The sequence below is a fragment of the Ursus americanus genome, chromosome 7, assembly GCF_024610735.1.
Source record: "Ursus americanus isolate L20-20 chromosome 7, mUrsAme1.1.p, whole genome shotgun sequence".
Taxonomy (NCBI): domain Eukaryota; kingdom Metazoa; phylum Chordata; class Mammalia; order Carnivora; family Ursidae; genus Ursus; species Ursus americanus.
Window position 1 is genome coordinate 15,394,821 of NC_142133.1, and position 27,236 is coordinate 15,422,056.

A 27,236-nucleotide genomic window follows, 5' to 3' on the forward strand; every position below is an offset into this window, starting at 1 on the left:
TCACCCTGCCATGGGGACAGGGCCTGGCCTGGGCTCCTAGGAAGGACGGTGGAAGGAAGGTGTGAGCTCACTTCTTGGTCAGCATGATCCGAAGGACCGGGGAGGGTAGAAGCTACTAACTACAGATCCGTCTACTTCCTGGGAAGGCATGAGCTTAATTTAGCCCATTATCAGCCTAGACTTTGTGACTTCACAGGCGTCTTGCTTCTTTTTATCTTCTTGCTCCAGCTCCTTTGTCTTATCATTCTTTCACCGCCTTTTCTTGTCTTCTTTTCATCTTGTAGTTCCTGAAACTGTCCTTCTCTCGCAGGTAATGTAATAAGACACAACCCCCTGGCCAGCTTCATGGGAACCCTGTCCGGGACTCCAGATCGCTCTGGGATAGGACGTGGCTTCTCTTGTGAACTGGAACTTTATTAGTGAGCACTTAAAACTGCAGAAGCAGCTGAAGGAAAGCCGAGTTAGTTCATTGTGGTATTTTTGGAAACGCTGCAGGCACCTTTGAGAAGCTAGGCGCCGCTTGGGCACTAGAGCTTATGACTTGTAGCTCACTGTGCTTGAACCTTCCTGAGCTCTGCCTGCTACTGACTGGGTGACGTGGAAGGGCTCATATCAACAGCACTGGATGGGTGCTGGCTTTCCCACAAATGACCCCATAACATTTTTGGCTGGGGTCCCTGTGGCATTAGAAGGCTTGTTATATATTCGAAGGAGGGAATGCCAGCCTTCACTGGCACTGACTCTTCTCCGTCCTCCCCCATGACGACCAACAACCAACTAGCACGTGGGCATGGACAGAAGCCCTGTTGAGACTTCTGCCACTATTCTCCCACAGGCCTTTTTTTCATACAGGATCTTAGAAACATGACCAGTGGACAGCACCCAACCTCATGGACATGAGCTCTGTGAGGGCTCAGGTGCCCAGGAATGCAGCAACAGCTCCGTTTCCTGGGATCTGAATCACAGGACTGTCACTGGCCCCTGAGGGGACTCTCACCCCACCCTTGGTTGGTGACCCACTTGGCTGATTTCCCAGGCTAGGAATGTTCTTTGAGTTTTTAACAGGTCTGCCTGGAGGGTTTTGGTCTGTGGTTTCCTTCTGGCAAGTAGTGACTTTTCCTGGGTACCAGAGGCATGCAGTCAAGTTCCGGTGTAACTCCAATACGTAATTTCGAATGGATGGAGGAGGGAGAGAGGGAGGGAGTGAGTGAATGAATGAGTGAGTTAATTAATACAGGGGGGCAGGAGGCAAGCACATTGCCTGCTTCAGTGAAATCACAGTTGTCCAGTGGCTCTCTGTGTTCACATGTGTGCTTTGCCCCAGAACATGGGCTTGGGGGTTTGCCCTCCGTTTTCTCCCTGGGCCCCTCCCTCAGTGGTCATCCTCCCACCGTCTCCCATGTTCTCCCAACATCACCATATTGCCCCTCACTTCATACACTGCTGCCCTCCCTATCTTAACAGTGTGTGATTCTTTCATGTTTTCGTCCTACAAGGCACGAAGTAGCTTAAGTTTTATTTTTAATAAGTGAACAGAGCACTGGCTCTGCCACGAAGATGGAACAGCTCCTTCCAAAAGTGAAGAGTAAATTTCTAGTAAATTTGAGATGCTAATCTTGAAATGCCCCTCTGACTAGATTCCACACAGAATAAAACATGCAGACAACTGCAGGCCATCGCCCTCAGGCCCTCCTGTTCTCCTTGAGTGACTCTCTGGGAAGATGCAGATAGCACGGAGTAATCTCTCCTGGGGAATTAATTGCTGTTTCCTCTTTCCTGTTTTGAACAGAAGTTTTCTTTATTGTGGGAGTACTGCATGTAGAACATATTCTTTGGCATCACGTAAATATTTACCTCATATTTAAAACCCATGTCCTGAAGCATTTATTCCACTTGAAAATATTAGGGCCTATTTTCCTTATGGCAAGTCAAAATAAAAGGCATCGCTCCTTTGAGTTTCAGTACCTAGTTTTTGTGGGGGGGGGGTTGGTTTTATTTTTCCTTCCATTTATCTTGCATTTTTTTTCACCAGTAAGTCTATAAAGTCAAGCCAGAGAATTATTGAGAGGGAAAATTAACTCCTCAGAGATGGAGTGGCAGAGGTTCTCATCTAGCTTCTGTCAGGAGCTCCCCCCAAGCCATAACCACTGTTGTCTACAGTAGTGCGGTCATATTTCCTTTGTTGGAGGAGGCCTGTCCCGTCAAGGACCAGAGAACAATAATTGAGAGAGTGGCCATGGGCCATCCCTTGTGGTTTGGAGTCTTTGCCCAGAACGGTGCCTGGCATCCAGTATCTACAGAGTAAACATTTTTAGATGGACAGTGTATTTTATATCCTGCAGAAATTTTCATTGTGTATTCTTGCTCATCTGTTGTTTGAGTATATTTATCCTTTTCTCTTTCTCACTGTATATACATACTATACACGCGTTTCTTAGTTTTCCTATTTATCATCTCTTGGTGGACTTAGCATATCTACTTTTTTTTAAACCACAGCATCAAACTCTATTCTGTGGGTGTATCATGAACAAATCAGTCCCCTTTAGCTTCCTTTTCCAAGTCTCTGGATGAGAGCAGAGGTGGATGTGTGAAGAGGTGGGTGGGCAGCAGCAGGAGTTGACTTCCGTACAGTTGGGTCCAGGGGGGCCCAGGCTGTTCTGCCATCCTTGGGAGACAGGACCGGATGGGCCAGGGTGGGAGTTCCTGAATGACATTTACTGTTTGTTAGCTGTTTGACCTTCAACAAATTAGTTAATTTCTTGAAAGCTTGGTTTCTGTGTGAGTCGAGAATAACACCACTCCATGGTATCAGAGGACGTACGTAAGTGGCTTACATATCTCACGTGCATGTGATAATACCTCACGTATTTGAAATAGCACCTCATGGACACGTGATAGTATCTCACGTACATGTAATGGCTCCTCATGGATATGTAATGGTACCTCAGGTGTACGGAATAGTATTTCAGGGTTGGAAGGTGCTTAGAATGGTACCCAGCACGTGGCAGGCAGGGGCCCCAGAAGTTGTAGCTGTTACTTTTCAGCTTCTGAATACCTAAGGTTTGACAGTTTCTTAGACAAAAAATACCCAGGATGGTTGAATAGTTTTCTTTGTGTTGTGAAATTACCTGCCTTGGAGGACTGGATTCATTCTTTGCTTGGATTCTAAGAAAAGCCTTCTGAGAAGGTCCCCAGCCTTTTCTCAGATCAGTTATGTTTCTTACTGCTTTTGTTCTCAGACTGAATCAGTATTCCTTCCTTGCCCAGCCCAGTCTTCCTGGCAGCTTGCCAAGTCTGAAGATGGAGTCGTCTTTCTAAAGCCCCTAATGGATGGGGTGGGGAGAGATAATGCGGAGTCTCTTTTGCTCACAGTAGCAGGTATAGAACATCTGGAAGCAGCTGGGCTCCTGCAGGGTGGGGCAATGAAGGGGTGTTAAGTGCAGGTTTTGCAGGGCAGGGGATGAGGCTGTTTCCCCCCCTCAGTAAGGAGGTATTGTGTTGGCATCAGGAAGAAAGAGAAAGAAGCGTACCAGCCTGGGGTTTAGGCTGAGCCGTTACATTACCCTCTCTTGATAGATAGGAAAGCAGAAACCCAAAGACATTGACTGAATTGGTCTAGAACATAAAGCAGGTTTGGGGTAGAAGCAACCTTTGTCTCATTTCCTAGTGCCTAGTTCAACCATATTGGCAGAAAGAGGTCAAAAGAGGTCAGAAAAAATAAAGAAGACCCCACAGCATAGTTGCTTGTGGAAAAGACCCCTGTATGCCCTGGACATCAAGCGTAGGTGACTGTCCTGTGGTGAGGAATGACAGTGGTACTCAGGCTGCCGATCATGCATATTGGTTAGCCCGGTTCAGGCTTCTGGGTCAAGGGTCTTGGGCAGGGTGGATCCTTGGGTTTGGCTGTCCTTGCTACACATACCCTGACAGGAAGTGCTGGCATAGGTGGGAGTTCATAAGTCGGGCCTATTAGAAATTCCCTGCCAGATATTCTTAAACCTAAAGCTGTCCTGAGAGTGTGAAGGTGAAGGGTGTCTGTCGCCTCAGGTAGGGGATGGTGTTCAGTCCTGTCAGGTCAGCTCCGTTTTTGTGCAAGAGGAGGTGAGGTGGGTGAGGGAGGAAATGGCGGAGCAGGGAGACCTTCAGTGATCAGACTGGCCTGGGTTTGGTGCCAGGAGCTGCCTCTCCCTGTGTCTGCGGGAGTTCCTCTGGCTGAGATGGGGAGGTCTCAGCCCGAGGAAAAGGAGCCAGGTGAGGTTGCTTCAACAGGGTCCTAACTCCAAGGTGTGGGCTCTTTCTGCTGCTTCTGCCGCCTGCCTGCAACCTGGGGGTAGATTGTTCTGAGCATCAGGACTGTTAGATGCTCCTTGCATAAAAGCTCCCAGGAGTTTGAAGTTGATGGACTAATGGAACCACGCAGGAAGCGGCCTGGAATGTTGTTGGGGCTGAGGTAACAGAGTTGCTCCAGAGGACATCTCTGCTTCACTTTAGGCCTTGGTGAACTCCTGTCATTCTATCTGACAAATCTCCATTTCCACAGAAAGTTTCACAAAGGTTATCCAGCTTTTAGTGGGTCTCTCCCTGACTCGAGGTCACCCCTTCTGCATGGCAGATGCACCCATAAAACAAAGGATCTAGAAAGGGCCCGATGGGCTATCTGGGAGGAAAGCCAGCCTGAGTTTTGCCTCCAAGGCTGCTGCAAATGAAGGGTCACAGGATAAGAGCATTAGAGAACATTGTTTTCAGATACTACGGACGGTACATAAACCCATCATCCCGCAGAGCACAGTAATTCTTTTATGTCACCTTCCATCTGCAGGTATGTTGTACACAGGTTTCTGTTCTTGCACGTTCTGTTTTTACCGTATTATGTCACAGTTCCCCATGTGCCTACCTGGTCTTGACTCACCGTTTTTAACTTGCTATAGATGTAATATAATTCATTAGACCATTTTCTTAATGTTAGACGGTCCAGTTACTTCTGTTTGTGGGTCAAAATAGATAACAATGGGGGAACATCTGTAAGTTATACAGGAATTACAGAACCTTTGGGGAAGTTCGGTCAGACAATCAGACCCCACTTAAGGGGAGTTGTTCTTGGCTCTCTGTCTAACCTCCCAGAACCCTCCCCTCACCCCCCACAAGTGGTAAGCAGCTTCTCTCCTCTCCAGGTGTGAGTACACACGACCGAAAGGTCTTTAAAAGTCAGTTAAATTAATGGGTTGCTGTGTTAACATATTAAAGTAAATGGAGTTTAAGCCTTCGATCTGGTTGCTGGTCACTTCTGTAAAAAATTGAGAAATGAGGCCCTCAGGGGCACCTATAATGCCCCCCCCCCCAACCCCGTTCCAGCAGGGCTTACTTGAGAAAACTAGATAGGACTCCTTGGCAGTTTAACTGAAAATACAACTTCCCAGGATCAAATGACTAGTAAATTTGAGGGATTTGCAAAGCAAATTGCACCTTAAATGCAGGAGGGGGCTGACTTACTGTTTAATGTGACCCGTGGTGAATCCAGTAAAGGCAGTTAGTTGAGTGCCCGTCCTCTGGCCTGGGACTGGGGGTCTGCAGTTTTGTAGATCGGGTTTGTAGCAAGGAAGGCTACTGAGCAGATTTATTTTTTAAATTACCATATTTTTTTCTGCTTCTAAAAATGGTAGAATGTTCTGGATGTAGTGAAAAGTCGGCAGCAGAAATGAAAGTCACCTATTATTGCACAGTTAGGTGATGATGGCCAGATTTCTGTGTGTGTGTGTGTACATATCTCTGTATTAAAACAGCTGGGGGGCGCCTGGAGGGCTCAGTCATTAAGTGTCTGCCTTCGGCTCAGGGCGTGATCCCAGGGTCCTGGGATCGAGCCCCACATCGGGCTCCATGCTCTGCTGGGAGCCTGCTTCTTCCTCTCCACCTCCCCACCCCCGCCTGTGTTCCCTCTCTCGCTGGTGCTCTCTCTCTCTGTCAAATAAATAAATAAAATCTTTTAAAAAAAATAAAAATAAAACAGAGCTGGGACGTCCCCATGAGAATTTGGTCAGCTGGGCCTTGGTCCCTAGGTTGTGGCAGGCTCGGAGGTGGGATTTCCATATTCCATCTCTTTCCATGTCAGAGGCATTTTAAAATAATAAGCACCCATTCAAAAGTTGACCCAGGCAGGCTGGGGGCAGGGAAGCAGAGGGGTGGCAGGCAGACCCCCATCTGGGTCATCAGGGTCTGTGCTGGGGGATCAGCAGCTCTGCCTGTCTTCTTGGAGGTTGCTTCCCGCTAAAAGCCCCCACTAGGCATGTGCTCCCTCTTCTTGCCTTTCTCCTCCAGTTCTTTGTCCTTCCACCCCTACCCTGTCTGCACTGACAGACTGCCCTCGGATTCTACAGCTGTTGGGCTCACACAGGTGCCCTCCAGTGCAGGAAGCCTTATTTCCAAAGAGGTCCAGGAGGAACAGTGTTCCTCCCCACCCCAAGACTGACACTGTCATGGTGGCATGTCGGGTGTGGGGAATTTTTGGGGGGCCCAGAGCCTTCCCAGCGCATTTTAAGCTGTGCCATGCGGGTGACCTTGCAGGGCCTGCACTAGTGTTGGGAGCCAGGCAGGAGAGCCAGGGCCTGCCTCTCCTGTCCTCGGAGAAACCAGAGGCGGCTCGACTCTTGCATTATGAGAACCCCTCAGATGAGCACTTTGGGACCTTGCTGTCAGGAGATTGGGCGGTCCCCCAGAGTCGTGTGTGGACAGTGTTAACATTGGCTTCTCCCCTGCTCTCTGGGTTAGAATCTGGGCTCCACCACTTAGTAGCTGTGTTAACATAAACAGGTTATGTAAACGCTCTATTCCTCAGTTTGCACATCTGTGAAGTGGGGATACGATGAGTACCCTTCAAGAAGGGCGGTTGTAAGGATTCAGTGAGCACCTGCCGCAGTAAGCGTTAGGCATGATTCTCACTGTATTAGTCTACTTGGGCTGCCGTAACAAAATAGCATAGACAGGGTGGCTTCAACAGCGGAGACTGACTTCTCACAGCTCTGGAGGCTGAAAGTCAGATCAAGGCGCTGGCATGGTTAGGTGAGGGCCCCCTTCCTGCCTTGTAGACGCCCACCTTCTTGCTGTGCCCTCATAAGATAGTGAGCTCAGGTCACTTCCTCTTTTCATAAAAGCACTAACCCCATCCTGGGAACCCCACTGTCATTCATGACTGTGTCACATTGGCATGTAGAGAATCAGCATGTGAATGGGAGGGGGGGACACACACATTCAGACCATAACAGTCGTTATTATCATTTTTGTTGTCGTTTATTAGTGCCCTTGCAGGACTTTTGGAGGCTTGGGGCAACCTCTGATGTGGACTGAAGGAAGAAGTGAGGACAGTCCTTTTGTCTTCAGTGAGGTCTTAAAGTCTATGGTGGTGGGTCTTGAGTCTTCTAGAAAACTGGCTTTACGCAGTGTTAGGTTTCCCTCTCCTTTTGACCTTCCCGGTTGTCATAGTCTGGAAGAGGGGAAGGAAGAAAAGTCAGGTTTCCCTGAGCCAGGCAGCTGGGTGCAGACTCCACAGTGCCCTGCGGTGTCAGCACTGTTACCCCATTTCCAGAGGGCCAGGCCCTCAGAGGCTCCAGGCAAGGACACACCGGCTGGCTAAGGCCACACTGCTGAGAAGCTGCAATCAAATGTGAACCTTGAGCCTTTCGATCCCACACCCTTGCAACGTGCAGCCGGTACTGGGGGGAATGGGGCAGCCACACCGGGAGCAGGACTGGGATCGGGATGAATTTGGGGGGTGCTGCTGGTACGGGAAATGGCAGCGCAGTCTGGGCCTTCCTGCCTCGCATGGTGTGCCCTCACTGGGGTTGAGCGGTGAGGCTCAGACCCTGGAGTCCCTCAGCCAGTGGATGCTGCCCCCACGCCGCTCCCGCTCCGGGCACTGCAAGTGGGGTGGGCGGTCTCTTTCAAGATGTGCCAACTCACGCTGTGTTTTCTTCTCTGCTCTTGTCCTTCCCCAGCCCCTAAAGACAATGAAGAGCGCGTGTTCAGGGAGCGCATGCGGCCCAGGAAACGACAGGGGGCTGTCAGGCGCAGGGTCCACCAGGTCAACGGCCACAAGTTCATGGCCACCTACCTTCGGCAGCCCACCTACTGCTCCCACTGCAGAGATTTTATCTGGTAAGGCCCTCTCTCCCGGGAACCTCTAGTTAGGCCTTCCCTGAGGTGAGAAGTGGGGGAGGGGCTGTAGGAGAGTAGAAACTTTATTTTTAAAGTGCTGAGGTGCTTTATTTCTTCTTTATTTCATTGCAGAAGACTTTTCTGGAAGGCTAAGTGAGTGTTTAGTGCCTGGGGGGATAAATGGAAAGAATGGTGACTTTATACTTGGGATCATATCATATATCATATTTAATGAGTTAAGATTTTATAACCAATAGTGGTATATTGTGATGTATTTTTTAAAGAATCCTTATCTTTTAGAGACACAAGCTTAATTATTCAGAAATGAAATACTGTGATGTCTGGGATTTGTTTAAAAATGATCTGGAAGGAGGGTAGAAGGGCTAGGGGTAGAGATGAACTACAACCAGCTGTGTATTGATCATCGTTAGAGCTGGGTCATAGCTCCCTTACTTTTATTTCTTTATTTTTGTATACATCTGAATTTTTCCATGATAAAGCTTAAAAAATACTTGGTTGCCAATACCTGTATTTCAAAGCAACTCTTAATAACTGTTACAACAGTGGTGCTACTAGGATGCCCAGATTTCAGAGGAACGAGAGAGCAGCATTGGCTGCAGTGCTCAGGGAAGGCTTCCTGGAGGAGGTACCATTTCTCCTTTCATGAATACTAGGATTTTAATAGGCAAAACAGGTAGGTTGTAGGCCTTTTTTGGGAGGTGGAGAAGGATAAGGAGCACTGGCCTTGGGTATTGGAGGGGGAATTTTAATGAAGGCCTACCACATGCCAGGTTCTTCCTAAGGCACTGAAAATATCTAATTAAACCGTTCTACTGTCCTACAAGCTATGTATTATTAAAGCCATTCCACTAACACCAGTCTTGAGACTCAGAAAGGAAAAGACTAATGTGACATCCTCCAGCTAGGAAGTGTCAGAGACCCAGTTCCACCCCTGGTGAGCCCAACTGAAAGCTTTTCCTGACCTCCCACCAGCCTTTCTGGCAACCTCTCTGAGCTCTTTTTTTTTTTTTTTTTTTTTTTTTATTCGACAGAGATAGAGACAGCCAGTGAGAGAGGGAACACAAGCAGGGGGAGTGGGAGAGGAAGAAGCAGGCTCATAGCGGAGGAGCCTGATGTGGGGCTCGATCCCAGAACGCCGGGATCACGCCCTGAGCCGAAGGCAGACGCTTAACCGCTGTGCCACCCAGGCGCCCCTGAGCTCTTGAACTTTGCCCACACACTTGGATCCTGTGGGGGAGAATGAGTGAGGCCAATGTGCAGCACGAACCAAGCCAGGGAACATTTGAATTAGGGTTTGAATTCCCAAGGTGTCCAGGAGTGGCTTGTCTTGTCCTCGCAGTTTCTAAAGCTAGTCAGTGCCGCTCAGAGCACCCTCAACCTGACTGAAGCAGAAATAATGCCCCACTCCCACCACAGACATATCTCAGCCCCGGGGCTGCTTCTGCACTCTAACCTCCATTTTCTGTATTTCGGTCATGAGTTGTGTGTTTGGTGGCAGTAGGTTGTGAAGGCTGAGATTTATGGATTCGGGTCTCCTCTCAGCCCATGGCAAACATCACTGGGTTCTAGGCTTCCTGAGGCGCAGTCCCTGAGTGACATCTGGCTGCTCCTGCTGGGCTGGAAATTGCAGATTGCCCCCGGCCATTTACTGGTGATGCTAAGGACAGGGCCCCGGCCAGGTTGGTTGGATTGTTCTGTGTCCATGCCAACCCTAATCCTGCCCTAGGGGAGCTTACACCTGTCATGGAAGGAACCTCTAACATTGGCCTTAACCAAACAGTACATTGAACCCCTAGTCCTGGCCACAGACTGACCTAGAACCCTCGACTGCTTCTGGAATGCCTGCAGAATGTGCCTGTAGCTATAGCCCTCCTGCATGATGGCCCACATTCGACTAATCAAGACCTGCCTTGAGCGAGCAGAGTCTCTGTGGCTTTCCAGAACTCTAATGGCCCCAGTGGAATAGCTGTTTGTCTAGGAAACCAAGCCCTGACACTGACCAGAGCTTGTACCCATTCTGAGCACTGGGTCTACCCTCTGATGCCTCTGAAGGAGTCATTTTTTAAGATTTTATTTATTTACTTGAGAGAGAGAGAGCAAGCATGTGCACGTGCACAAGCAGGGGATAGGGCAGAGGGAGAGGGAGAAGCAGACTCTTGGCTGAGCAAGGAGCCTGATGTGGGGCTTGATCCCAGGACCGCAGGATCACGACCTGAGCCGAAGGCAGACGCTTAACCGACTAAGCCACCCAGGCACCCTGAAGAAGTCACTTTAAGGCACTCTGCAAGTGGGAGTGAAATCCCACTGCTAGCTGGATTCCAGTCTACTCGGTGCATCATGGCTGATAGCCAGAATGGGGTGGCTTTGTGTGGTTTTTGACCTAAAATGTATTAAAAGGTTGTATTCTTCTTTTCAGGGGTGTCATAGGAAAACAGGGATACCAATGTCAAGGTAAGAGGCATTGTATGAACTAAATGCTTGGGGGTCCACAGGTCCATCCAGATCAGCGACACTCCTAGGAAGTGTGTGCCGGGTTTGATGACATTTACAGGCTCTGTATGATTTGCACGCTCCTGTTCCCTCTCTGAGAAGCAAGACCCTGCTTTTCTTTGTCCCTGCCTGGACATGGCTCCTGTATCCATATATGGGGGTAAAGGTATGAGAGTACCTTGTGTGTACCTGTCTCCAGCTGTCCCGGGGGTCTCTGCACCTTTCCCAGTGAGATGCAACCATTCGAGACCCTTCGAAGGCCCCGCTCTGCACTGAGCCGGGCTCCATGTATCCTGTCAGCCCCCTCCCTCTCTCGCTCCCCGAAGAAGTTCCCTCACCTGCCTGGTTCACTCCTATCACTCAGTGGTCCTTGCTGATTCTCTCTCTCTTCCTTTTTTTTTTTTTTTGTCTCTACTGTGGAATCATTAGCTCTTCAACATTTAAGACTCACTTGAAATTATTGCAGTTTGTTTGTTTTCAGTTCTTTGGCTAAAATGCAAGGTCAGGTTGTCCGGGATTGGAGGGTGGATGTGTGCTGTGGTCCAGGTTTCTCTGTGGTTAGAGCTGGGAGACCATTCCATCTCCTCACCCAGCCACTGGTTAAGTGGGGGCTCACCCCTGGGGAACTGAGTAGGTTCTGTCGGACATTGCTATGTCCTTGAGGTAGCATGTGTGCAAATTGTCGCTTATCTCTCCCGCCACCACTGCCCACACTGCCCCGGGGACACTGGAGACAGGGCTGCAGGCCACAGTGAAATGAAACAAAAATGTTTGAGAACTCCTTTGCCGTAGTCTCCTGCTGCAGTGCTCGCCGTCAGGCCCACCAGCCCTGACACGATGTGGGCTGGGGCACAGGACTGAGGCGGTGCCTTTAATAGACCCGCTTCACAGAAGGGAAACTGCTCCCTGACCCTGGCGTCTAGAAGCAGAGAAATTGATCGGTCCTTCTAGAACTAGAGAAAACTGCTGATGCCCTCTGGTGTAAGTGGTGCGCTCTTCTCCAGAGCATTTAGGAAACCCTAATGGCTCTGATGGCACAGCGCTCTGAAATGACGAAGCAGGCCAGGCCCCAGCCAGGGTATTTCTTTAAGACTTGGGGACAGGAGGGGCGTGGCTCCCGGCATCCCTCCGCTGAGACCTGAATCTTGGGGTGGAAGCTTCCTACCCCCACTTGTCGCTCAGCCTTCCGGTTTTTGCCGTTTGCAGTTTGCACCTGCGTGGTCCACAAGCGATGCCATGAGCTCATAATTACGAAGTGTGCTGGATTAAAGAAACAAGAAACTCCCGATGAGGTAAATATTTATAACATTGAAATTCGGGGCTTTCTTCACTGCCACTCGCACCCTCCCCTGCCTCCTCCGTGGTTCCTGAGAAACTCCTTATCTCTCTGAGAGCCCCTTGCTTTCTCCGTTGTGTTGATCCAAGTTAAGGGAGCTGTCCCCAGCCTTCCAGCGGGCAGCGCAGTCTGCGGAACAACTGTGGTTCAGAGTCAGTGTCATGTCTGTGGCTATTAGGCCAAGGGCCATACGATCCCAGAGCTAAAGCCCTTGAGGAAGATGTGAATTGCTTTATGTCATTATCTCATTGGAACAGTGATGTCGCTAAGTGACATGTCACTGGCTCCACACCACTCATAAACAGGGAGAGGGACACCACACACAAGCAGGAACCGTGTCTTTATGAGGCGATGGGGGAACGGAGAGGGATTAGCAAACCCAAGACGCCCTTAGGAGGCGGGAATAACCATGCAATAATACCAGCCGACATTCATGGGGTACTTACCGTGTGCTGATTTAAGTACTTCATCATACAGTATTTAATCTCAAAACGGCCTTAACGAGAGCTATGCGATTATCATCTTCATTTTGCAGCCGAGAGAGTGGAAGCACAGAGAGGTCACGTTAGCTTGCCCCAGATCACACAGCTAGTGAAAGAACCACGTTCACACCCAGGTTCCATAGTCTGAGCCCTTGACCACTGGATTTCATTGTCTCTTATTCTTTCGACCTAGTATCGGATTGACTCTTAGGGAAGTCGCTAGGGGTAAGGAAGTGAGACAATTCACCAGTGAGGGTGGGTTTCTCCTAACTGTGTGATTGGGAGGAGAGTGTGAGTGTGAGGGTGGGTGTTATCTGTGTTCACAGTGGTGGATTTCAAAGCCTGCTTTTAATTCTTGGTGAAATAGATAAGTACTGTATAATTATAGGGCATTAGAATTGGGGGTCAGAGAGACGCTAGGTGGGTTTATAATCAGGTGAATTTATAGTTTGGCTTCCAAAAGGAGAAACTTACAGGGCCTCTGCTACTTAAAAATAATTCACCCAGGTGGCATCTTGGCATCTGAAGTATTTCTTATCTTTATCTCCTTTCGCTTTCACACAGTCTCTGGAAAGCACTGAGGGACATGGCCTGGATGGAACCTTCCGTGTCTCTGAGGGGCAGGCAGCCCAGGGCACCAAAGTTGTTTGCAGGGGTTTTGCTGTCCTTGTGGAAACTGCAGGGGCTCACCACCCGGGCCTCCTGGCTCCTGTGCCAGGGTCCAGAACCCAAGTACATTGTTACGCTTGTTACTTAGACAAATGAAGGAAGGGCAGGTGGCTGGCTTGCTATCTGTCTCCATTCCGTCCTGTGGACAATCTCTGAGCCCTTCCTCTGTGCCAGATACTGCCACGTCCCATGGAAACAAAGAGCAACACAGGATTCCTTCCTTCTAGAATCTCACAGGTTTCTTCCACTAGGAGCCCTTACAGGTTTCTAAAGCTCTGCCGTTTATCTCCTTGGAGGGAAAAGTCCCAAACGAGTCTGTGCTCCGCAGGTTAGAGGGTTGAGGTGGGAAATACCCCTAACAGCTGAGTCTGTGACCAACTGCTTTCTGATCGTCTTTCCTGGCCTGTTGGCAGCGAATAGAAGTTCCCAGTGAGGTGTGTGCCCAAACGTGGCATGTGTCCCTAGGGAGAGAAATTGCCAAGGGTTAGGGAACAGGGGCTGTCGGTTTCTCTGCCTTGTGAAGTAATTGCCTATCCCTGGGATTGCAGGGCCAGGCTCCCAGAGCATTGGTGTACCCTCGGGGGAGGGGGGGGGACGAACGAGCCCTCTGTGGGGTCCAGCACTGCTGGGGGGCATGCTTTCTTCCTGTAACTGCCTGCATGTGCACACACGTACGCACACCCCAAATACACAGAGCTCTAAGCACCAGGTGTCTAATGTCTTCCTGTTATAAGATGCTCTGGAGCTTTTGCGCCACGAACACCCAGCTGATGTTCTCTCCCTGCTTTGTGCTGGTGTGTTAGTGCTGAGGACACGTCTCTCCCCGCGCTTCCAAGTGTGGTGACCCCGGAAGGCTGTCCTCTGTGTCACCTTCCTTCCTTCTCTTCTTAACCTTCCAGTTCTGTCTTTTTGCTGTTTTCTTCCTTCCCGTGACCTCTGCACTGGTCTCCCTGGGCGAGTGAGCCCCTGTCGGCTTCGTGACAGAGTGGTGTGTGCACGTGTGTGCCTGCGAGCACACGGCCCCTGTGCTTGTTTTTACAGCCTCGGCTTCTGTGGCTCTTGTGTGTGCCCTGTCATCCTCCCACCATTCTCCCATACCTTGGAGCCCTTGGTGCTCCCAGCTGAGGGTCACACAGCTCTCCCTGCTCCCCGCCCTCCTCAGAGTTCCTGGACACTCCCCCACCTCTTCACCTTTGTCTGGCACCCACATCCCTGTGAGGCTCGTCCTGGGACCCCCAAGTCTGTTCACGGTGTGGGTCCTCCATGTCTTCAGAAATTGAGGGAAATAGGGGCTACGGTGATCCACACCCTTCAGGGTGAGCAAGCGGACATAGAGGAGGAGAGCCCAGGAAGGTGGACCATGCCAACGACCCCTTGCTTCCATGTGTCTCATCTTCCCCACAGCCCTGTGACGTTAGGTGGGATGGGGCTGCCATCTTTGTTTGCCAGATCAGGAATTCGAAGCCCCAAGAAGTAAGGAAACTTCCAAGACCGCACAGGTGGTTGGTGGCAGACCCAGGCCCGCAGATCAGAATACCCGGACTGCCCCCCTTGCCCCCGCTCCCTGGTCCTTCCCCATCCACCTTACTGCCTTCTCTTTACTCCTTTTAAATAATCCCTAAGAGGCAGCACGCTGGTTAAAAGGCCTGGCTCTGATTTCACGCTCGTGGGCTTCAAATTCTGACTCTGCTGCTTACCAGCTTACAGGCGTGCTTCTTAATCTCTTTGCGTCTTAATTTCCCCAGCTGTCAACTCCGGCCCGCAAGGGCACCTGCCCTGCCGGGTGCTGGTGAGGTTTAACTGCGATGGTGGGGCCTGGCCTGCGGGCAGTACCCATGCCTTCATGCCCTCAGTGCTCCCCCCTCTGGATTAGCAGTCTTCACCGCAGTTCTCGCCTGTGCGAACTGATGACCTGCCGTTTGCACAGCTGTGCTGGGTCTTCAGGGCATTTAGAGAATCCATCCGCCATCAAGCTGCCCAAAGAAAGCCTCAGTGCGGCCTCCAGGCACAAAGCAGTGTTGAGAACACGTGGTGACATCTCATGAACAGCCAAAATGTGAGGTGCAAATCGAGTGCCGTGTGCTATGAGAGCTGGAAGCCTGCAGTCCTGGAGGGACCGCACCAGGGAGCAGACCTGACCTCTCAAGGTCCAACAGAGAGGTGGAGAATGAGCTAAGGACATCCGGAGCAAAGGCCCTGGAAGGTTCTCTGCACCTGGTTTCTCAGGGCAGCTTTCAGAGCCAAGCTCCAGCCTGCCCCCTTCAGTGGCCAGGCCTTCTGAGAAAGCCAGCCTGTAGGAGTGCCAGCAGTAAGCAGGCCACGGTGTGAACGAGCTTGGCAGTGACCCTTTGTTTTGCTGTCCCTGCAGGTGGGCTCGCAGCGGTTCAGCGTCAACATGCCCCACAAGTTCGGTATCCACAACTACAAGGTCCCCACCTTCTGCGACCACTGTGGGTCCTTGCTCTGGGGCCTCTTACGGCAGGGGTTGCAGTGCAAAGGTAAGGCGCTCTGGGCCCTGCACTCGTGCCCCCATACTCCCATGACCCTTCCATCTCCTCTTTTTCGAAAACTCTTTGTTCCCAGAGCCTCCCAAGTAAGTTCTGGGTTTGGCCGGAGGACGGAGCCCGAGCCCTTGTTAAGCTCTGGTTAATGGGAGTGGATTTGTTCAGCAATCTCTGTGCAGAGAGTGACCAGGGAAACTCTGTAGAGGGAATGCCAAGAGGAAGGTGTGCTTCCTCTGTCTTTAAGACCATGAGCAAGCTGGAGGAGGGGGGACAAATTGAGTCTATAAAAATGGAGAAATAATTTAAGGGAAAGATACACTGGAGCAGAAGGGAAGGCATAATCCTGGAATGAGGCCCTGAAATAAGTAATGGATATCCTTCTGTCACAATCTGTGCTTCCGGGCTGACTCTGGGAAGGAGCCGTGCTAGGACGCTCTCACAGATGGTATCTTACTGAGCCTGCACAGACCTGTTATGGAGATGATGTTATGCCCATGACCCTGAGGCTCAGAGACCTAAGAGACTTGTTCGTGTCACAGCGCTTAGTAGCAGAAATAATGTTTGAACCTTGACTCTTGAGTCTGAAGTTCCTTCCTGTTTCCTGCTGTCCTGCTCATGAATTGTCTTCTGCTCAAATGAGACGGGTAACAGCACTTGATCATATGGGAAGGCGGGGACATGCTCTGGGGCCCTGAATGGGGTGCTTGGTTCCATGAGCTGGTCCAGCTGGCCCGCAGAGTTGGACGTCCGCAAACTGTTGGGGCAGAATATTTCATGGCTTTGTACTGAATATATGATTAATAAATTCCTATTATGGAAAAATTAGAGAGGTCAAGTATAGAAAGAAATACTGAGGCCACGAACAGATTGGTCATTGAAGGGATCCCAGTGCAAAATTACGACGATTAGAAATAAAGTTTGTAGCTGCAGAGGGAATAAAGAGGGAGAGTAAAGAGACATTGAGGAGTAGTTTATTGGATGTGTGACCAGATCCACCTGGGGGGACAGTGACACCATCCACTGAGAGAGGAGTTTCGAGAGGGAGTGCAGGTTGGAGGCAAAGGTGGTAGAGCTGAGTTAGGGCCATGCCAGCCCCGAGGTGCCCGGGTGAAATCTCCACGGAGCTGTCTGGCTATTGCGTGTTCTCACTGAAGCTCGGGGGGAGGTCTACACTGAGCATTCAGACTTGGGATTTGTCCATGTGGTAGTTAAAGGTATAGTAGGTAGTAGTTGAAGCTGTAAAGTCGATGTCCTCCCTGGAAGTGCCTCGAGTGTGAGGAGAGAAGGTAGCACCGTGGGGTTTGGGGGAGGAAGGTGACCGGCTTCCAAGGACGAGCCTGCACAGGCAGTGGGAGGACCTCAGAGGCGGAGAAAGAGTCTTGAGGGATGGCATCATGGGAGCCAAATGAATAGAGAGTATTTGAAAAAATGTTTAAAGGAAGTGATAAGTGGTGCCAGATGATTCCAAGAGGTCATTGAAGGCAAGAAGTGGAACATGGGGTTGGATTTAACTCTTAGGAGGTGACTAGCGACCTCGACAGGAGTGGTCTTGGTGGGATGGAAGCTGGCTGTGGAGGCTGAAGCCAGAAGGGAAGATGAAGTATTCTCTCAATGTTTTCTACGATGATAGAGAGAGATTAGTGAGCCAGGAGGGAGAGGGGTGGGCCTGGGGGAGAAAGATGGATACCCCTCCTCCTCGCAGCCAGAGGGAAAGCCCCAGGACCAGGCCTGGATGTGGATACGTTCCCTGGGTCAGGGACAGGAGGTGAGGGGACAAGAGGATCCTTTAAGTTCTCAATCTGTTGAGGGCATTGCAAGGAGAGTTCCCTGGTCTTCTGAACTGGGAGATCTCTTTCGGAGTTGAGGTAAGAAGTGGGTGTGGACGGCGTGAGAGGGGGGTGAAGGTTGGAAGTGGCTGTGCGGGGAGCTGAGGGCACCCTGACGTGGGGCAGGAGGAGGTGTCAGCTGGGGACACATCTGCCATCTTGGGCGAGCTGCCCAGACGTTCAGACCTCCCTGTCCGTGTTCTGGTGCAGGACCCTGACAAGAAGAAGCAGGGCCCACCCAAAATCCTTTTGGATGCTTGGCGACATTAAAACAATGGGAGAGGAGGAAATAAGTGGAGCAGGACTCTCGAGTGTTGTTAATGGAGGAGCGATGCATTAGGGGAAGGTTGAGTGGGGCTGCCGGGAAGCACAGAGCCCGCTTTGAATGGGACCCTGATGAGGCCATGTCTGGTTTTCAGTAACTATATTAATGATTGATCTATCTAGGGAATCTAAATGAAGATACTGTCCTCTCATGAATATTGACATTTTAAGAAAGCAGCGCAGACGCCCGGATGTTGCTGCCAGGGCCGTGGGGTCCCTGGATGACCCTGGAAGAAGGCAGGGCCCAGGGATGTATATTCAGCTGTTTTGGCAGGCAACACTCATGTCTGCTCAAGCAAAGGCAAGGAAGAATGAGGCTACCTGTTCCCAGGAGCCCAGGGCAGCGGGAGGGAGGCAGGCCACACAGACTGCGAGGCCAAGGCTGTTTAGAACGCAGGGTCGCCAGCACAGGTTCGCAGATCTCCCTCTCCTGTTCCTCTGTTACCATGATGTGCTCACTTGCCCTTGCTCCCTTCCTGCCCCTGCTACCTCCTCCCCACCCCTCAATTAACAGACTGTTTTTTTAGAGCAGCTTTAAGTCCTACAGCAAAAATGAGAGAAATGTGCAGACATTTCCCATCTACCGCCCATCCCCACGTGCACACAGCCTCCGCACCATGGCATGCCCCCCACCGAGCGGTACGTTTGTTACAGTTGCTGAATCTACATTGATATATCATCACCCAGTGTGCCTAGTGTACATTGGGGTTTACTCTTGGCTTTGGACATTCAGTGGGTTCGGACAGCAATATGATGACAGGAATCCACTCTCATCCTACAGAATGCTTCCCCTGCCCCAGATCCGCCACGTTTACTTCTCTCTTTTGATCCCTTCTCAACCTCAAGTCTTTTTGCCCCTGCAGCCCCTGTACCCTGTGGAGAGGCGGATATCAGAAGAGGCCAACAGGGGCCCCTCTTGCCTGGGTCTGAGTCTGCTTCTGCTGCTCTGATTGCTAAGGAACAGAACCCAAGAATTAGAGAGCTGCCCAGGGTCCTGAAGCATCATGTTCTTGTGAAGCTAGTGCAACTCCCCCCCCCACCCCCCCGACTCTGATCTGTGCTCCATGCCCTCTCCCACTCTAGAACCTTCCGTCAGGTTCCCACCTTTGCGGGGTCATGCTGCCTTGTTCCCCTAGGCTGGGGTCCCTGTCCCTTGGTCCATGGCTTCAGCTTTGTTGCCCAACCCACTCCTGGGAATAGAGTCACATATGGTCAGTGGAACAGTTTTCTTCAGAGCTTGGGTCTACGGGAAAGGATCCATGAGACTTTCTTGGTCACTCCCCCTTTGGCCTTAGCTTGCCTGAGCCTTCTGGGTTTGAAGGTTGTGCATGTACCCTCCTGAGCACAGTCCCTCTGTGGGCCGGGTAGAAGGTACATAATCACCCTGTTGTACTGGAGGGGGATGGAGAGCTGCAGAGACTGGACTGTGTGCACAGGGGCATTCAGCCGGGGACCTGTGGGGACCCACCTGTGTCCTCTGGGCTGCCACCTCCCTGCCCACAGCCCGGAGTTACCAGGCCCTAGGAGGATGCTCACAGACCATCGTTGCGTCACCGAGCTCCTTCATCAAGGGTAGAACTCTGGCACTAAGTGAGCAGACAAAATATATCGTTCCTGTCTTTTTTTGGGGGGGATTCAAGTGCTTGTAGAATCTGAGTCTCTCTCCAGACTCATTCGTGGGTCTGCCTGAGCACCCCAACCACTGTTAGACCAGAGACTGGCTTCAAACCTTCAGGTACCAGCATCCGTCACTAAGCCCCTGAAGCATTTGAATCCTTTCTGTTCTTCACTTTATTTTAACCTCGCCACTTCCCCAAACTGACCTCACCTGCACTGTGAACCTCTCTAGCCCTTTTGCACCTGTGTTTTATTTTTCCATTGACACATGGGGTCTCCCCCTGGGGGAAAGACACCCGAGACCTTATGATTTTTGTTTTATTCTCTAAAGAAGGTGAGCGGTTCTCACTTGCTTTGTAGCCCACCTCCCATTTCTCTTCCACCCACAATCCCACACTCACATCTCCAGCCCAGCTTCCCTGAAGTCCTCAGTACCGAGGGGCAAGTTAGCAGAAAGCCAGAGCTCTCTACACAGCTCACAGTGTGCCCTGTGGGGAGCTGCGGAAGCCCTGCTTTTTCTTGTCCCGTGTGAGGTGGGCCCCCTGCGCCTGCCTGTCTGCTCGGATTGCAGCTCTGTTCCCAGGCAGGGGTGAAGGTACACTGGAGAAAGATCTGGCCCAGAGGTTCCTGAAGAATCCCCTTCCCAGTCCCCTGCCTTTCTTTGAGAGCCCATCTCAGTAACTGCTAGGACCCAAGGCTGCTTTCACGGTCTAAGGGGCCACAGTGTCACTTGCTCTCCAAGAGGGGATGAGGAAGGGGTCATTTCGTTTGAGGACCAATGACTTAGGGAGTTGTGGCCCATCGAGATCACAGGGTAAGAGTCTGGGTAGCTTATCTGGTCCTGGTTGCATTATTGCCTGGCTGGGCAGTGGTAGAGAAGTCATTCTGGCTGGGTGACCCTGGGATTTCTTCTAACCTCCTGTCTTTGAGAACTGTAATGAAAATAATGAACTGAGTGATCTTAGCTGCATACTTCTTGCAGTGGATGTGGGAGGTCAGAAAGACAAGAGAAAGGCAGTCTTCCCTCCCACTTTCCCTCCCTCCCTCCCTTCCTGCCTTCTTCCTCCTCCCTCCCTCCCTTCCTGCCTTCTTCCTCCTCCCTCCCTCCCTTCCTCCTTTTTCCATGCTTCCCTTCTTCCTTCTCTTTCTCCCTTCCTCCCTCCTTCCCTTCCTTCCTCCCTCCCCTCCTTTCCTTTCCTTTCCTTTCCTTTCCTTTCCTTTCCTTTCCTTTCCTTTCCTCCTCCTTCCCACTTCCCTCTTTCCTTCCTCTCTTCCTACTTTCCTGACTTCCTCCTCTCTCCTTCCTCTCTCCTCCCTTCCTTCCTCCCTTCTCTTCCTCCTCCCTCACTCCTTCCTCTTTTCCTCCCTCCCTTCCTCCTCCTTTCCTCCCTTCTTCCTTCCTTCCTCTTTCCTTTCCTCTCCTCTCCTTTCTCTCCTACCCTCCCTTTCCCTCCCTCCCTCCCTCCCTCCTCTCTCTCTCTCTCTCTTTTAAAGTGTTTTGGATATTTAAAAAACCTTAAACACACAAAAAAGGATTTTTATTCTCATCATTTCTGAAAATGTTAGTCCTTTATTATTTTCCTAACAGCTAGGCTCCTTGTCATAACTTCAAGTTTTGTTTGTATTTTTTGAATGAAAAAAAAAAAGAACACAAATAATATGTAAATAATTCTCATCCTAAAGGATTCTAGCATGACCTAAATATCTACATATGAAAGACACTAAAGTCCTTCTTTTTGTTCTCTTTCGACTTCCATCTGTAGACTTAATTCTCAGGGTCCTTGCATAGCTGTCTTGTGTATGTTTGCTTCATGGGTCCCTGAACTCAGTCACTTGCTCATTCGCTCACTCACTTACTCTGGGTTAGGGATCTATTGCTGCATAACAAATTATTCCAAGATCTAGTGGCTTAAAATAACCAGTGCTGTATGAGTTTCTATCTAGATGCAGCCCAGCTGAGTGCTTCTGACTTGGGGTCTCTCCTGACCTTGTCAGCAGGCTGACAGCTGGGGCTCTGGTCTCGTCTGAAGGCCTGACTGGAATAGGATCCCTTCCAATCTTGCTCATGTGGCTGTTGGAGCCCCAGGTCCCTTTTGGCTGTTGGCCAGGCGATACATCTGGTCTTTGCCACATGGGCATCTGCATCGGGCACCTCACAATATGGCAGCTGGCTTCCTTCAGAGCAAGCAAGCAAGAAGTGAGTGAGGATGCCCAGAGCAGAAGCCACGGTCTTTTGTAGCCTAATGTCAAAAATGGCATCCCATCACTTTTGACATTTTCTATTCATGAGAACAGATGACTACATCTGGCACACACTCAGTGGGAAGGAATGACATAAGGCCATGGATGCCAGGAGATGGAGATCACTGGGAGCCATCTCAGAAGCTATCCATGCTCCCCTCGCCCCACACACCCATGCACCCCTACACACACACACACACACACACACACACACACACTCACTCACTCAGTCCCCTTCTGGGGGAGGGCTACTCTGACCACCCTTTTAAAAACTGAAGCTCTCATCTCTTACCTTCTGTCACCTTTGCTTTCTTTTTCTTTATTACGCTTATCACCTTCTAATATTGTAAATTACGTCTATATAAGTAATTTATTTCTCTCCACCCTTCAGAATATAAGGCAGAGAGTTGTTTTCCATCCATTTTGCTGTTTCCCCAGCATCTACAACAGTGCCTGACACATTGACTCTCAATAAATATTTGTTAATTAAATCCTCCATGCATCATTATGTAATTCGCTTTTCTGCCAATATGTCTTAGAGTGTTTCCACGTCAGTATGTATAAGTCTACTTTATTCTTTGTAATGGCTGCTTAATATTCCAATTGTGAATATTCCATTATTTAAACATTGCCCTTTTGAGGGACGCTTACTTGTTTCTGCGTCCTCACTATTTTATGCAGCTGCAAATACACATGCATCTTCCTGCTTATGTATGAATAGTTATGGAACAAAGACCCCAGAAGTCCTTCAATAACTTTAAGCCTTGGTCTTTCTGTGGTTGAATCACAGAAGGAGGTAATTACATAAGGGGACTTTCGTTTGTTTGTTTTTAAATAAACTCACGTTAACTGACTGCTTTCCCTTCTTTTGCCTTGGCACTGGATTTTACATGATTGGAAAATGCTTGCATAGGGAGTTTAGGATTTCAGACACCTTTTCCCTACTGGGGTCTGGTCTCAGAGGTGCCATCATGCTCCTACGCATTCTGCTACTCTCCTCAGAGTTAGTATTCATTTACAAGCTTGGCACCCTGCTTTGTGCAAGGCATGGAGGGCTTGGAGATAGAGCATTACCTCAACGTTTAGAAACTTCCACTTGGGTGGTAAACACGAACAAGTTAAATAATAGCCAGTAAGTCAAGCAGCCAATCAGAAATAAGTCTGAGCAATTCCTGGATAAGAGAGGCCCTCAGGACTCAGGTGGGCAGGCCAGGCTTTGGGAGAGAAGGGGCTTCAGCTACACTGTGAGGGAGGAGAAGGACGTAAACAGGAAGGAGGGCAAAAAGACATTTCAGGTAGGCAACCAGTTGTAAGTGGAGGGCATGGAAGGAGAAGCAGTTCGGTGCTAAGCACTGAACGCCACAGGAGTCTGCTTGGTTGACTTGGATTCCTTTGCAGGAACACCTGGCAGTGCCTGGGGCCATGCTCCCAAGGCTGGTGGAGGGTTTTGTCAGAGTTTTCATCCAAAGAATGCTCAGCAGCAGACAGTTGGCCAGTCTCTGGAAAGCTTTGAGTGACGGTTCCAGTGTAATCAGGACGTCCAGATCTCTGGTGACATTTGGTACCCACCGCGACCCCCAGGCAGTTCCCCTCTACCCTCCCTTCTTCCTCTTCTGCCTGGGACTCTACAGCCTGTCACTCCTGCCCTTGGCAACTTGTATTACCCAGTTACAGAGCTTCCTGTTGACACTTGTTTGTCCTCTGTCTCCCAGCATGGCTTGGCCCACTGGAACCTGTCGTGAAATCAAACCAGTGCCCTGGCTTACGCTCAAGGGCCAAATTGCCCTCGCCGGACACGCAGGCCTGCCTCTCTCCTTCGGCGTGGCTTTGTCATTGTTCTCAGAAGGTCATCTGCTCGATTGGAAAAAATTCCCAACAGCCTGACCCACCTCAGCGCAGTCCTCAATCTTTGCTAAAAGGGCGCAGACATGGCAATAAAATCTCTCCAAAGGCTGGTAGAATGGATGATGGGAAAGTAGGTCGTATCTGCAGTGCTACCCAGAACGGAGTAGGAGCTCCACAAACATGAGTAACTGGGTGCGAGTAGAATCATGATTCTCCTTTTAAAAGAGCCCCAGCAAGCCTGGGCCATTTCTTCCCAGCATGAATTACCTGGGTGAAACCACTGGAAATGAACATTCAGGGCAGCCTGGACAGGGAAGCCTTCAAGGGCCGGGATTGGCAGCCCAGGGCTAATGGCCCTTGGCCTTGGTGTTCACCAGCAGTGGTGGGGTGCGGAGGTGGGGAAGGACAGTTTGGGTGGTTAGTTTGGGCCCCATTAATGTGAGTGAACCTTCAGGGTTTTTTGGTTCCAGGCAGCACATCCACTTTCTTTTACTGGTCTACAGCCTCTGGGGGTCACCCCCGAGCCTCCAGGGGACCCATTAGAGCTGCTGAACTATCTCAAGTTCACCTTCCTCAGCCAGCTTTGTTCTCATGTTTCCAGACTTTTCAAAGCACTTTCAAAGTCACTCTTTTTTTTTTTAATTTAAATTCAATTAGCCAATATATAGTACATCATTAATTTCAGATGTAGTGTTCAGTGATTCATCAGTGTGTATAACACCCAGGGCCCGTCACATCACCCAGTTACCCCCTCTCCCCACCCACCTCCCTTTCCACAACCCTCAGTTTGTTTCCCAGAGTTAAGAGTCTCTCATGGTTTGTCTCCCTCTCTGATTTCTTCCCATTCAGTTTTCACTATGTCGTGGCATCTATTTGAACTGACACATCACTGGGATTTTTTTTTTTACATAATAAGAAAACTGTATGGCTCTCCCGGGGAAATAACAGAGTTTTTACAAATAGAAAGCAAAATTTGAGGAAAAAAACAGAGTTTTAAAAGTAAAAAGTGAAGATGTCCCCAAAGACCATTTCCCTTCTGACCATCAACCCACACTAATTGTTTTGTTAGGACAGACAGGTTTAGCATTTTAACAGCAGAGGGCGCCAGAGCCCAAATTATATAGCTCCATTGCCCTTGCTAAGAAATTCTGTTGATTTGGTTGCTTTGTTCTTGTCCTTTCTGTCACCTCGTGAAGAGGCAGAAGGCATTCATGGGGCTGGTGGGCAGGAGTAGGTAAGGTGAGCTGAGTGTCAAAGGGTAGCTGCTGCTACGGGGAGTGGGACCGGGAACTTAGAGCAGAGTGCTGGGAGTACATGATGGGCCTGGGGATTTCCAGGCATCACTAGCAATAATTCAGTGAATCAGGTGAGTGCCATGGCTAGGCTGTGGTGGAGCTTTCTTATATGTTTATATTGTCTGAGAAAGGCCCCTCCTATCCACACCCCTACCCTGCACCCACATCTTTGGTTCTATGGACGTTTTGAGCTCCGAAGCTCAACTGAGCTCCCACCAGAGCAGTACATTTATTACAGTCGGTGGACTTACACTGACCCATTGTTAATCAGTTTACGTTACGGTTTGCTCTTGAGGTTGTGCATTCCGTGAGTTTGGACAAACGTAAAATAAATACCCTGTATTCACCATTATAATATCACACAGAATAATTTCACTGCCCTAAAAATCCTCTGTGCTCCGCTGCTCCCCCCCCAACCACTGGCAACTACTGAGCCTTTTACAGTCTCCATAGTTTTTCTTTCCCAGATATCATATGGTTGGAATCATACAATATGGAGGCTTTCCCGATTGGCTTCTTTCACTTCGCAATATGCATTTAAGGTTCCTCCGTGTCTCTTCATAGTTCAATAGACCATTTCTGTTGAGTGCTGAATAAGATTCCATTGTCTGGGTGTACCACAGTTTATCCATTAACCTGATCGTCAGCATGGTTGTTTCCAAGTTTCAGTGATTATGAATAGAACTGCTGTAAATATCCATGTGCAGATTTTCATGTGAACGTAAGTTTTCAGCTCATTTGGGTAAATACCAGGAGTATGAGGGCTAGATTGTATGGTAGAGTATGTTTAGTTTTGGAAGAAACTGCCCAACTACCGTCTTCCAAAGTGACTGTACCATTTTGCATTCCCACCAGCAATGAATGAGACTTCCTGTTGCTTCATACATACCTTCACCAGCATTTGGTGTCAGTGTTTTGGATTTGGACCATTCTTAGAAGTTGTAGTGGTATCTTCATTGTTTTAATTTGTACTTCCCTCATGACATATGATGTTGAGCATCTCCTATGCTTGGATGCCATCTGGTAATCTTTGGTGAGGTTTCTGCTCAGGTCTTTTGCCCAATTTTGAATGGATGGTTCATTTTTTTATTGTTTAGTTTTAAGAATTCTTTGTGTATTTTGGATAACAGTCCTTTATCAGATGTGTCTTTTGCAAATATTTACTCCTAGTCTGTGGCTTATCTTCTTATTTCTTGATACTGTCTTTTACAGAGCAGAAGTCTTTAATTTTAATTAAATCCAGCATATCAATTCTTTTTTTCATCGATCATGCTTTTGGGTTGTATTTTTTTTTAAAGATTTTATTTATTTATATGACAGAGAGACAGCCAGCGAGAGAGGGAACTCAAGCAGGGGGAGTGGAAGAGGAAGAAGCAGGCTCATAGCGGAGGAGCCCGATGTGGGGCTCGATCCCAGAACTCTGGGATCATGCCCTGAGCTGAAGGCAGATGCTTAACGACTGAGCCACCCAGGCGCCCCTGGGGTTGTATTTTAAAAGTCATTACCATACCTAAGGTCACCTAGATTTTCTTCTACCTTCTAGGAGTTTCATAGTTTTGAATTTTATTTTTAGGTCTGTGATCCATTAATTTTTGTGAAGGGTGTGAGGTCTGTGTTCAGATTCATTTTTGTGTGTGTGGATGTTAGGTGTTCCAGCACCGTTTGTTGAAAAAAACTGTTTTTGCTCTATTGCCTTTGCTCTTCTGTCAAGGATCAGTTGTATAATTATGGGGATCTGGCTCTCTATTCTGTTCCAGTGATATGTTTGTCTACTCTTTCATGAATACACACTGTCTTAAGTATTATACCTTAAGAGTAAGTCTTGAAGTCAGGTAGTCTCAGTCCTCCAACTTTGCTCTTCTCAATATTGTGTTGGGTCTTCTGGGTCTTTGCCTCTCCATACAAACTTCAGACTCAGTTTATCAATATCCACAAAATAACTTTATGGGATTTTGACTGAGAATGCCTTGAGAAGAGCTGACATCCTAACAACACTGAGACTTCCTACCCATGAACATGAAATATCTCTCCATTTGTTTAGTTTTTTTTTTTTTATTTCTTTCATCACAGTTTCATAGTTTTACTCATATAGACTTTGTACATATTTTGTTAGATTCAGACCTAAGTATTTCAGTTTTTTAGGTGCTAATATAAATATTGTCATGTTTTTAATTTCAAATTCCACTTGATCATTGGTGGTATATATGAACATGATTGAGTTTTGTATATTAGCCTTGTATCCTGCATCCTTGCTATAATTGCTTATTAGTTTCAGAAGATTTTTGACAGTTCTTTGTTTTCTACATAGATAATCATGTCATCTGTGAATAAAGGCAGTTTTATTTCCTTTTATCTCCTTTTCTTGTCTTATTGCAATATCTAGTACTTGTAATACAGTATTGAAAAGGGATAGTGAGAGAGGAGACACCCTTGCCTTGTAC

General features: G+C 49.1%; 1 protein-coding gene across 2 annotated transcripts in view; it reads left to right on the plus strand.

The window, feature by feature from the left end:
• The window catches only part of PRKCE (protein kinase C epsilon), a 570,596-nt gene that overhangs the window by 294,837 nt on the left and 248,523 nt on the right, over positions 1-27,236 (plus strand). For both annotated transcript variants that reach the window (XR_015725163.1, XM_045787917.2), the window contains exons 3-6: positions 7,986-8,145; positions 10,583-10,617; positions 11,863-11,948; positions 15,512-15,641. Coding sequence is in view for 1 of the 2 variants with exons in the window: in XM_045787917.2 (XP_045643873.1) it covers positions 7,986-8,145; positions 10,583-10,617; positions 11,863-11,948; positions 15,512-15,641 (411 nt within the window). In the remaining variant the exon portion in view is untranslated. The remainder of the gene's footprint in view (positions 1-7,985; positions 8,146-10,582; positions 10,618-11,862; positions 11,949-15,511; positions 15,642-27,236) is intronic.